Source organism: Emydura macquarii, unplaced genomic scaffold (assembly GCF_026122565.2).
Source record: "Emydura macquarii macquarii isolate MOO-44397 ecotype Brisbane River unplaced genomic scaffold, CSIRO-AGI_Emac_v2 contig_2422, whole genome shotgun sequence".
Lineage (NCBI taxonomy): Eukaryota > Metazoa > Chordata > Testudines > Chelidae > Emydura > Emydura macquarii.
In genome coordinates, this window is record NW_027132559.1 from 25,055,746 (window position 1) to 25,069,062 (window position 13,317).

General features: G+C 35.9%; 1 protein-coding gene across 1 annotated transcript in view; it reads left to right on the forward strand.

The window, feature by feature from the left end:
* The window catches only part of DGKB (diacylglycerol kinase beta), a 471,047-nt gene extending 458,196 nt beyond the window's left edge, over positions 1–12,851 (forward strand). Inside the window, exons 25-27 of the mRNA XM_067562119.1 lie at positions 3,054–3,174; positions 4,336–4,396; positions 12,714–12,851. Coding sequence (XP_067418220.1) covers positions 3,054–3,174; positions 4,336–4,396; positions 12,714–12,821 — 290 coding nt within the window. The 3' untranslated portion in view covers positions 12,822–12,851. The remainder of the gene's footprint in view (positions 1–3,053; positions 3,175–4,335; positions 4,397–12,713) is intronic.
* The last annotated feature ends 466 nt before the right edge of the window (positions 12,852–13,317 follow it).

Genomic DNA, 13,317 nt, shown 5'->3' on the forward strand with positions numbered 1-13,317 from the left:
AAATGAAGTGGCCGGAATTTCAGAAGTTCTCAGTGCCCAGCAGTTCTCATTGTACTCAGTGGGAGCATTTGGGGAGTAACATTCATGATGTGCAGAAGTAGTAGGACATGCAGCATTTCAAGACCTCAGAATGTCTCTCTTTAAAGGAAAATTATGCCCCAAAGAGAGAAAACTAAATTGTCATTGTAGCTACCAACTTTGTTTTATCAAAGCTCAATTTAGGTGGTCATGCATCGTTGACAAGTCAATATGTGACAGACTTTTCACTTCCCATTGAGGCCCCATGAAATGCTTCAACCATCTAATTTGGTATAAGCAATTTCCATAGGTGTTCTTCTTATGAATGGTGTTCTAATGACAATATCAATATTTTTATACATCAAATCAAAAGTAACCACATTTTCTGAAGTAGTGTAATCCATTCATTGACATCTAGACCTTTTGGCCTCAAGGGTCGTATCCCATATCCATATAACGTCCTTTAGACCTGGAGCCAAAACCTTCACTCCCTTTTCAGTTCTTTCTCAAGCTAAACTGTCATCAAAGTCAATTTAGTTGAAAGATGTGTTGAAATGCATGTAGCCATACAGCTCCCTACTGGTCAAATGTATGACACAGGGTCAAGAGGATAAATTAAGCCTTCCAAAATCAATTATATGTTAGGTTCACTAAACTAGTGTTAGCTCTGATTGCTCTGAAGGTAAAATATGATTGACTTAAGCTTGCTATTAAAAATACCCATGTCTGGCCTAAGCTCACACCACTTGGCAATGTGCCATCACAAATGTGATGGTTTTGAAGAGGCCTCACTTTTTGGAGGATAGAAGAGTATTGGGGGATTCTAACTTACTATATGTGTATTTGAATTGTTCTCATCTCTTCAAATGTTTAACATACCATACTGTTTGGAGATATGCAATGTGGATCAAAGGGTAGAAATTGGCCTTTAGTTACTTGCTGTCAGCTGGTACTAAGTTTATAGCAACTGAAAAGTGACGCATCAAATTTAAGTCACTTCAAATATCACTATACTGAATCTTTTCATATGTTGCATGAGCTGTCAGTAATAAAAATCTGTTCTTAATTATTCTTCCATTTAATTTTTTTTTTTTCCTGAGTGGATGGGAATTGGATGTTTGCTTTGGCCAGAAATGTTTTTGCAATTTAATAGTCTATAAAATTCTGTGTGCTTTTATAATCTAAGAGCTTGGCAAATGAGTAAGACTTTTCTTTTTTAAACCTCCATGGAAATTCAGAAAAATAGAATATGTTTAAGCTTAGAGTTCAAGTTGAAAATACATATGAGTAACTTCAGGGAAAATGTCTTAAAAGAATGTTGTCCTTTTCACAAACCAATTGATAAAAAGCCAGAGATACAAAGTTATGTTTACACTTTTTTTAGCAAATGGAAAATATTGAAATGCAGACTTAAGTGCTGTCAAAGAATTTACATTCTTGCCTATTTTCCCTCCTAATGTTTTTTTTCCATAATGGTCAGGAACTGTATTCATTTTTGTTTAGTTTTCATTGTATGAAACTGACTTCACTCTCATTTTAGCATTGAAAAAAAGAAAATAGCAAGAAAATAAAGAAAGGGAGGAAAATAAGAATAAGGATGGTGGACAGAAGCAAATTCCCTGGGTGTTAATAGAATAGTTAGAATCACACCCCAACTGTATTATAGTTCTTTAATAAATATCTCCTTCAATACATAGATTTCAGTTAACTATTTTGATCCAAAGTCCCAATAAAGTCAATAGAAAACAAACTTTGAAAGTTTCGCTCAGCCCCATAGTTAAAAAAATAATTGCATGAAAGTCCACTTACACTGAAGGTTGAGCTACAGATATTAATATTCTCTCCTTTACTTTGTCAATGTCATGATGCTTGCCTCTGAGGTTTTAGTCCTCCTATCTGTACTTCATTGGCTAGCATATCTCTCAGAAACAAGGAATTAACAGCCACTCTATAAAGAAGGGACATTTAAACATAATCTACAGCTGAAAGAAAATGTTTCTGTTCCTTGTCCATCTGTTCTTGGCAACATACATTTCACTAGAAGTTGTAAAATGTTTCACACAAAACAAGCCTAGTGGGTTCCAGATAGGATTTTACTAATTTGGGTTGTTTCTCAAACTAGTCTGATGTATTAATGGTTAGAGACCCTTTTTGTCTCCTAAACTGAAGACTCTGAATTTATATCATACTTGTTCTTTGAAATCAAGGCAACTAGTATTTATTTAACTTTAAACTTTACTTTTTGAATAATACTGTTTTTAAATGATATTTTACAGAAAGTATTTTTATTACATAATATTTTGGTACTGAATTACATGAAAAGAAAAATATTTAGATTGTAAATAAGTGATCAAAAGTTAGGAAATGCCAGATTAATGGTTGCCCATGCTACTTTACATTCTCCTGAGCATTCAACCTGTGTAATGAATGAGGCAAAAGTCCTTTGGAAAAAATATTGTGTGATCATGTAATTAAAGTCTTTATCAAAATGCGTAAGCACAAAGAGGTCAAATTAAAGTTGCCTAGACCATCTGAATGGAAGATTATAGGACAGAGACAAGACACTTCTCTAGCTCAAAGGCTTTCCCTTGATAAATTTCAAAGACCTGCTGCAAACAGTGGAGGTGTAGAGTATCTCAGAGAAAAATTTGCAATAGTCTTTTATGATGGAAAGTGTTAAGCAGCCTAAATGTAGGGATTGCTACCAGCTCCTTTTATAATAATATAATCAGTAATGTAGATTATTTACTAAAAAGCCTGTGGATACTTATTATTTGACTTTAGAGACATTTTTGTCATGATGTTTTTGGAGTGAGATAACAGTTAGTCCAAGGATAGCAAGCCTGGAAGTTGACAACTGTTAGTTTAGAAAATATTGTTGCCATTACCTCTTTCTAATAACGTTCCTACCACTTCTTACCTTTTCTTACACAATTGCAGTCATTTTTGCTAGGGATGCTCATACCAATTCTGAATTAATATCTAGTCGAAGTGTTGACGTCTTCCTAAAAGGGAAATGTGCTGAATTGTTTCAGATCTGAGTGATCAGCTGATGGAAGTGGTTGGTCTGGAAGGAGCCATGGAGATGGGTCAGATATACACAGGACTGAAAAGTGCTGGTAGGCGGCTTGCACAGTGCTCATCTGTTGTCATCAGGTAAACTCTTTATTGTACCTTCTAGTTATAACAATTTTTAATGCTACATATTGAATAAAAAACCTACATTAAATGCACATGAAAATTTGTTGAAAGTAGGTGTTTACTGAATTCATGTATTTAGATGGTTTTCTTTCATTAAAACACACAATAAAGCGGATAGGAAAATTCTTAATTTCAGTCTTCACATCTTATAGTCATCTCTCACCTCATAATGAGAAGAGGTTTGTTTAGTGGTGAGAGAAGAGGGCAGGGAGTTTATACTCCAGGGTCTTATTGTTCATGGACTCTGTGTTACTTTGGGAAAGTCATTTAACATCTCTTTGACACATTTTAATCTGTTCATAAAATGGGTATCCTAATATATTCTTCACCTGGGAGTTATAAATTGTCATAAGTATTTGTAAAGCACTTTAAGATTCTCAGGAGCAAAATCTATGTTTTATTGTTATATATTGAGCACTGACAAGACACCATGAATAAATGTATTGGTATGAGTTAGCCATGAAACAGGAGAGTTGGCTAATTTGATTGTGCTGTATCATTTGGACAACATTTTCAAATTCCTAAGGCTGAATACAAAAGAATAGCTCAAGCATGCAGGGACAAAATCAGAAAGGCAGATTTTGGTAAGGCATTTGATACAGTCCCACATGACATTCTCATAACCAAACTAGGGAAATGGGGTCTAGGTGAAATTACTATAAGGTGGATGAAAAACTGGTAGAAAGACCAAACTCAAAGCGTAGTTATTAATGGTTTGCTGTCTGCTCTTTCATGAAGGAATAAAGACATATTTTTAGCACATTGTGCCTGTTTGGTATACTTTTGTTTTGTATTCTACAAGTACACTGTGGGCTGTTCCTGACCTACTGTGGGTGTGTGTATATATGTATGTATGTGTGTGTATATATATATATGTTTGCACATAACATTACAGAGGAGTACCAAGCCTTTAAGTGTATTGCTTTTATATAGGGACATCGGGTCATGTACCTCATCTGTGGTGGAATAACACTGAAAGTTGCATGCACATTTGCAGGCAATACATGTCCTTCTGATTGCACACATCTGTTCTGTCCTCATATATCTCTGTTTAAAATATAAGTGATGAATTTTATCCAGCCACTGTTATTCATATACTTAAATATTTTACTCTAGAACCAGCAAGTCACTGCCTATGCAGATTGATGGAGAACCATGGATGCAGACCCCTTGTACAGTAAGTATGCTGTTATCAACATATCCTATAGAACTGGTTGAACAATAAATTTGAAGGGGGAAATATTTTTTCTATAATAAAAAATGACAATCAGCTGCAATGATCAAACTTTCATTTCGGCTCTCTTTAAATGTTAGAAACTGCTCCTTTTCAATTAGAGACAACTGTAGCTATCAACATTGACTTAGCTTACCCTCCATAATTTCTGTACACCCACACACATACACAGCACGCCCACCCTCTCATGCGAACATAAAGAAACAAAAACCTGTCATTTAATCATGCTATTTCTTTTACAGGCTGAGATGGAAGAAAAAGATTGAGATTGTTACTACATTTCTTATTTTAAATACTTGTGATAGTCTCAGATACGGTAATAAGGTGAGGGTCATATGAATAGATGGATATATGAAGACAGAACAGTGGGGAATCTCATGAGATTTGTCACAAAATCTTTTGGAGTTAAGAGGTGCTGCATAATGCTCTTTGAATGATAAATATGTGGTGAAAGAGCAATGGGAGCTGCAATGTCCCAGTCCCTGGACTTGTAGAATCCACGGAGGGATGTTGGCCAGACCATTTTTTACAACCCCGCCCCCTCCCCCTCCGATGTCTGATCCATGGAGCAGCTGATCCATGGTTTGAGCCACGAACACCACACACCATAGTCCACCCAGGCAGGCTATCCCTGGATTAAGAGTTTACCCGGTCCCATACTCTTAATTCTGGTGTGATAGAACAGTAAATTATTAATTATTATTTTGTTGCCTAGTAAAACTACCATTTAAAAGTGGACATAAAATGCATGTGTTCTTGTGTGCAGCCCCTTCCCAGTTTTACTGTTTCGTTCCTAAAATAAACTACTCTGTCCCCATAACAAACACACTGTGGAACATGTTTATTTGCCTTTGTGGACAGACTAATCCACAGACATTTAGTTTCATAAGGACAGGTATCCACTGAATTGTTAAGAATTTAGTCACAGAAGTACGATTCTATTTTATTTGACTTTATTTTTTACATTTATATTACACAAAATATTTTCCTCTTTTCTTCTGCTGAAACAGTGGGGAGCTATTGCTCCCTGCATTATCATACACTTAGCCTGACCTATTCTCTGTATCTCCATGCACAAAAACCACTTGTGCCACCAAAAACAAAATTTACAAATCTTGTTAGACTTTCCCCTTGTCTTGGTTCTAAGTGGTCAGATATTTATCCAAGGATAACATTAGAGGAAGGATTTTTACATTTCTGTTGGAAATCTATCTCAAAATCAAAGCATCTGCTTCAGAAAGAATTTTTTTTTTTAAATCAGAGTGCATTTACTCATGGAGATTCCACAACCACCCTAGGCAATTCATTCCAGTGCTTAACTACCCTCATAGATAGAAAGTTTTTCCTAATGTCCAGCCTAACCCACCCTTGCTGCAATTTAAACTCATTGCTTCTTGTCTTATCCTCAGAGGTTAAGGAGAACAATTTTTCTCCCTCCTCCTTGTAACAACATTTTATGTACTTGAAAACTGTTATCATGTCCTCTTTTGGTCTTCTCTTCTTCAGAGTAAACAAACCCAGTTTTTTCAATCTTTCCTTCTATTTCATGTTTTCTAGACCTTTAATAATGTTTGTTGCTCTTCTCTGGGTTTTCTCCAATTTGTCTCCAATTTCAACTCCAGGTCAGGCCTAATCAGCATGGAATAGAGCAGAACAATTACTTCTTGTGTCTTGCTTACAACACTTCTGCTAATACATCCCAGAATGATGTTTGCTTTTTTTGCAACAGTGTTACACTGTTGACTCATATTTAGGTTTTGATCCACTGTGACCCCCACATCCCTATTAGCAGTACTCTTTCTTTAGAGAGTCATTTCCCATTTTGTATGTGTGCAACTGATTGTTCCTTCCTAAGTGGAGTACTTTGCATTTATCCTTCTTGAATTTCATCCTATTTAGTTCAAACCATTTCTCCAGTTTGTCCAGATAATTTTGAATCTTAATCCTATCCTCCAAAGCACTTGCAACCTCTCCCAGCTTGGTATCGTCCATATACTTTATGCCATTATCTAAATCATTGATTAAGATATTGAACAGAACAGGACCCAGAATTGATCTCTGTGGGACCCCACTCGATATGCCCTTCTAGCTTGACGGTGAAACACTGATAACTTCTCTTTGGGAGCAGTTTCCCAACCAGTTATGCACTCACCTTATAGTAGCACCATCTAGGTTGTATTTCCCTAGTTTGTTTATGAGAAGATCATACGAGACAGTATCAAAAGCCTTACTAAAATCAAGATATACTTCATCTACCATTTCTCCCCATCCACAAGGCTTGTTACCCTGTCAAAGAAAGCTATCAGGCTAGTTTGACAAATTTGTGCTTGACAAATCCATACTGACTGTTACTTATCTCCTTATTATCTTATAGGTGTTTGCAAATTGATTGCTTAATTATTTGGTCCATTATCTTTCTGGATACTGAAGTTGCCCTTTTTATAGAAAAAATATCAGGAGACTAGTATAGAAATCACTAGTTTTTGCCTATAATACAGCCTTCAGTAAAGTCTGCCTTGAGGTTGTCCCTCAGATTTAACTAAAAGTAAATCATAACTTTTTTTAAAATGAAGAGAAATTTACCGACACACACACACACACACACACACACAAAATCTGTGAGTCCCGTATGTCTTCACATCTTACACACACATCTTTCCCTCCCACTCCAGCACAGCTTTGGCTCTACTCTAGTTTCAATGGCAGTAAGACTTTTGAAAATCACATCATGCACATAGCTGCATCTTTAGGCACTTAAATATCTTTTAAATTCTGGCTGTAAGTGCCAACATCACTTTTGAAATCTGATTTAGCCATCTGAGTCACTTATGCCCAGGTTTTTAATGATATTTAGGAGCTTTTGGAGTTAGGCATCTAAATATCTTTTAAAATTTGGGTTTATGGTTTTTAGAAACTATTGATGAAATCTGGCCCTACCGAAGTCTATGAGACAAATTAAAAATGGCATAGGTATTTGTCACAAAGCAGATTACATGCTTTGTGTCTATTGGTGTTGATGAGAATTATTTATCGAAAGGAAGTTTATTGCTAAGCCATGACATTTTTCCTCATGATAAGAACTCATAATACATGACACCAGAAAATTATACGTACATTTTTATCAACCCTGGAAAAGTGGTTTGAATAAATGGATGTTTTTTTCTGGCCTTTCTCTTACTCTTTAAGGGTGTAATTGAACCATTGTGCAGAGGGCCAGCCCTAGGTCCATCTCATTACTTAAGCCCCACCTAGGGGTAGGGCAGAAGAGCTTGTGCCTCTTATTCACTGTGGAAAGAGTATCTGCATAGCTAAGGGAGGGGGCACAGACCTGCTTTTGCATAGATCCATTGGCTCCAACACCCCACGCAGCAGGCACAGAGGAACTGCAGCTGTTATTCCATCCCATAGGTGTCTCAAGCCATTAGGGCCTAATCTCACTGAATACAATGGGAATTTTGTCCCTGATATCAGTGGGACTATGATTGTGTCCTAGCTCAATAGTGGCTGATGACAGGGAAACTATCCAACAGTAGTTAAATAGTTAACATATTAACTGATGCCAACCTGTAACAAGTTTCTTTTGTTATAATGACAATTTGCATGAATTTCTGTTTCTAGCTCAGAAGTTTGGTTTTGGTTTTTTTGAGGTTCAGACACCTTACAGTGCAGTTGGGCATTATATTTTGTGTTCACTGCTACACTGCGCATTAATTAGTTTTGTTTACCTATGCATAATTTTTCTTAATTTCACAACAGTAGTTTTTGTAATTGACAATGCAATTTACTGCATGTGTGCTTTCTGCACCTCAGACAAGTACGCCAACATATAATGCACCTATCCTTCCAGTTCAAATTGTTAAGAAAAAATTAGTTGTGACTAATTGCCAATTAATTTGCGGTAGCTTGGGGGAGGGGGAACAATTGCACCTACTAATTAAAATGTAAAATATTCCGAAGTGTCATCTTTAGGTGTCTGTGGAATACATAATTTTCATTTTAGTTCTCTGCTGGATCTGTAGGAACCTTGAGCTTGACAGCTCTATTAATTTAAAAGCTCAGTGTTACCTATTAGTACAAAACATGAAAAAAAAATGCTATTAATCATTTATTTTAATTTTGCAGCTCTGTCATTTTTGCAGTATGTTTAAAAATTATGGTGACACCATAATGTTTTCCAATCTACCTGTGTGAAGGGGAAACAGATCACACTACTTAAAAGAGATACTAGAGTATATTATTAGAGTTTAATTAATGCCAGACTGATTAGATGTGATTGCATTTTGCACAATATTGTTAAGAAATTGTTTAAAAGAACTGTCACATAAAAGCGCTATTTAAAACCAGTGAGCTAGATCTGGGAGGTTTAGCCCAAATGTACGCAACCAGAGGAGAGGGGACACAAAGACAGCTTAAAGCTCACCTTTGCCCTCCTCTTATCCTATGGCAGGGTTTCCTCCGCGCTGTTTTAGAGCAGCCTTAATGGCTGTTGTTTCTGGCTCATCTACATCTGGCCCCAGTCACTGGTTGGGATCGGTGTGATGTAGTGTTGCCCCAGCCACACCTGCCCCAGCAGCAGGAAGAGGACTGCCATACAAACTTCTAATCCGGGGGATAATCCTGTGAACCTCCCAGCCATTCCTACAGCCAGATCCTGCTGCTGATAGTATGAAGCCAAGTGGCCACCTGGTACCCACATATATGGCTCAGTATGTTCATATTTGAATTTAATTTTGTTTCCTCTGAGGTGGAGAGTTTACTATTAATTTCAAACATTTTAACATGAACTGGGAGTAACATTTATCGTTTCCATCTTGATTAGTTCCTGTATTTAGAACATCACATTCCATTTCCAAGGTCAATGGTGCCCTCTTATTTAAGCATACTATGATGTTAGGAGCACACACATAACTAGCACACAATATAGAGTCCAATAACACAAAAGGGAAACTGTTTGATCTAAGAAACACAGTTAATAAATTAAACTTATTACTCCCTAGTGCATTTTATTTACTGGATGCAGTGTGTTACTGTGGCTTCGAGGCACATTTTGAAGCTCTGACCTGCTCCTGAAAAAAATAAATATCTATTTGAAGCATTTATAAACATCTTTAATATCACAGACTCAGACTTCTCATTTATTAGCAAACATTACTATCTTCAAATAAGGAGCAATTACCATTTCTAATTTTAAGAATTATGCTCTTCTTTAAATTGGGTATGGTTTTCCTTTTAGTGAGTTTATCATTCAATGCCCTTTTCAGGGCTGCAAAAATGATTATAAAATTTCTAATGCTACATTTTCCCTGGAGTCATTTATTGATGTCACAGCCCAGTAAAACTTCTGCATTGAGACTACAAACTCATTTGGTGAAATCCTGGTTCCATTGAAGTGAGTGGGAGTTTTGCCAATGATTCCAATGGAGTCAGAATTCTACCCATAGTGTTTTATACTGACCTTACATCAAATGCATCATAAATTACCAGTAGGTCTTATGGCTGCTTACAGTTTCCTTTGGAGTAGGGATTTGTTTTCTTTTTGTCTTGTGTTTTTCTTAAAATACAAAGTTTTCCAAGCAGAAGCATTTTCTCATGTTTTTCCCATAGCTGCAACTTAACTTTGCATCTTTTAGAAATCTTTTTTCTTTATTTTCTGCATAATCAATCTATCTTTGTATTTTCTATATTCAGTAGAACTAAGTAAGTTCTCCTAATGCTAGATCTAACAGTATTCTGTAATGTTTTCTATCAGTCTGCTTTGCCAAGGTGTTATCAATTGGCAAAAAGTTTTTAAGGAATTCAGAATCTCGCTTCTTTCAAATCAGGAACTGGTATATTCCTGGTGGCTCTCCTTTACAAACTTTTAGGCGTTATGTGTGTGTCTGTGAGAGCTTTATGGGCCTGGAAATAGGGCTAGTGGCCTTTTAAGGTTTTTAATTGTGGTTCTATAATTGGAGGACAAGGGTTTTTTTGCAGAGGGAGTGACAGAAATTGAATTTAATAAGTAAGCCCCCAATGTATTTCATATACATGCGCAGTCACACACCTACACACAGTTATAAGATATTGTTTTTAAATCATGCATCCCTTTTGTGCATTGGACTGGAAGGGATCTCCTGGGTTATCACAGGCAACCCTACCATATCATCCTGTTCCTGAATTTATCAAGTTCCATCTTAAAACTAGTTAGGTGGTTTGCCCCACTATTCTTATTGGAAGGTTGAGCCAGAACCTCATTATTCTGATGGTTAGAAATCTTTTAATTTCCAGCCTACATTTATTCATTGTTGTTTTAGACCATTATATTTATTTGAAGTCAATATAGATAGCAATTTACACTAGCTAGCAACTCTCTCCCTCTTTTTTTTTGTTTTGTTTGTTTAAATAAAAATGTACTTAGGGCTGTATGCTTCTGTACATTGCTTTCAAAATAATCACAGAGAAAAACATTCAAATTGACCCAATGACCATATTAAATTCTCCCAACCCAATACAACTAAACAGTTTCTCCACTCAGTGCTTTTATTCCCCATTGAACCCACGCTCTTCAGGCAAGCATAAGAAAATAGCAACATTTCATGAAAGTCAAGAGGACCAGGATCTCAGATGCAGTGTGTGTTCCTAAAAGAGGCAATCACCATCACCCCCAAGCCCAAACATATCACCTCCATAAAATGTATGAGTTACAGCAACCCAGGAGATAAATTCACAGAGCCAGGTCACCAGCTGGCATCAATGGAGATATGGTGAGTTGTTCTCCAAAGTGGTGCCTGAAGCTAGGTTGCCTGTGAGGAAGTGTGCTGTTTCCAAACCACGAGAGCAAGAGTGAAATTAATCTATGCACAATTGCAAAGAGAATCATACACTAAATTTCATGCTAGCAAACAATGATAACATATTAAAGTTACATATTAGGTCTCAATGCAACGAAGATGTGAAGAGTGAGCTACAATTCTTATGTAGTTAAATAAGCCCACTCATCCTGTTGAGATTTTTATGTTTCTGTCTCCTTAGATTGTAAAGTAAATTTTCACCCCCAGAAAAGGATTGTTCTATATTTTAATGAGCCTCTCCATGTGATGTACATTTTTGTTTCATTACTATTAGTGAATGACAAGTGAAGGATATTCATTTTAACTTGAAAATGTCAGGTATGCACTTTAAGAGAGATATTTTTTGCAGTTTTTAATGAGGCGGTGTTTCTTTTGAAAGAAATACCCATTTCTGATGTGGGTACCATGCAGGTGACAACTGATATTTAATAAGTGATGGTTCTTGTATTAGTTGTAGTTCACTAAAGAAAATGTCTCAGATTGCTTTTGAAAAACTCTTAGTGTCACTAGCCCAAAGGCAAGATGTGACCTTTTTATTGCATAATGAGAATCATTTATTATCTTACAATGTATCTTAAAGTCTCAGACAAAATGCCACTTTGATAATTGCTTTCAATTAGCTTTGAGCATAGCATACATTCATAAAATGTCTTCTCTAATTTAGACTTGAATTAGAGAAAATTGAAGACATAATATACTTTAAGGTTGTCTCATTTAAGGTGATTCGTAGTTTTATATCAAAGAAATCAAAATGAGTGGCTTTAGAGCAGTCTTTCAAAGTGTTTTAAACAGGCTTTTCAATATTTGATTCTATTCTATTACCAATTAATTAACAAATTAGAATGCTAGTTCATCATTTTTGACCTTTTTTTCTGTGTTAACTTTTGACTTTCATTCCTAATGGTTATTTTGAAATTAAGTATCACGGCTCATGTTAAAAGAGAAGTACAATCTGATTAGAAGAATAAATAAATGATAGCATGTATATCTTAGTAATGGGAAACCAACTTGGTGTCCCCAATATACAATGTGTCCTTTCCTGCTTTTGAATTCCTTTTCACACTGTGGATATGTAAAATATTCAAGTGACAAGCAGTGATAAAAAGGCAGGTTATAAATCTCATGCCCCTGAAGTAAGAGAGCATATTGCCAAGTTCTTATTATATATGATTAATAACATGAATTTCCTGTATAATTAAAATTTATGTGTGGTAACTATGAGTATAAATGGATTTGTTTATGCTATAAACAAATATCAGGTGTAACAAAATGTATTTCCACATCTTCCTTTCAATATTTGACTATCTGAACGTTCAGAAGCTACATTTTAAGATTTGAAATGGTTCAGTCGCTTTGGATATTTGTAAAAGTATTTAAAGAAGTTGAGTTAGCTAAAGGGATAACTGGTTTTTCTTCTTTTCCTCACTCAGATAAAAATTACCCACAAGAACCAAGCCCCAATACTGATGGGACCTCCTCCAAAAACCGGTCTATTCTCCTCCATCATCAAAAGAACAAGGAACCACAGCAAGGAATAAGCCTATGTAGTTTAGTTCTTAGAAAACAAATTAGCAGCGCTAGGCTTTGGAATATTTATGCAGGAAATCTTTCAAAAGTTTTAGAATATCCTCAGCTCACAGAATCATGGAATTTGATATAACAGTTTCTGTGACTGAGCTAATGTAAAATTATGCTATTAGAAAAACTTATTGTCACTTTTTTTTAGGCATTTTGCATGAAGAAAGCAGATGTTTATATACAGTGATATGGCATGTTTTTGTTGCATGCATTGCCATTTACTCATTTACGGGATAATTCTGCCATGGAACATGAGAAGGGAATGCTCTGGGCGATTTGATTTATTTGGCAAGATTTTATCTGTAATTACTTCAAATGCAGTAATCAGAATCCAGAGATTCTGTAGTTGCCCCTCTTAAATCCAAGCATCTTGACATCAGCAATTGATGTGTCCTGCGTCACGTAAGAGCTTGGAAGTTCAATGGCCTCAGTAACTTGTCCTTTTGCATTTAACTT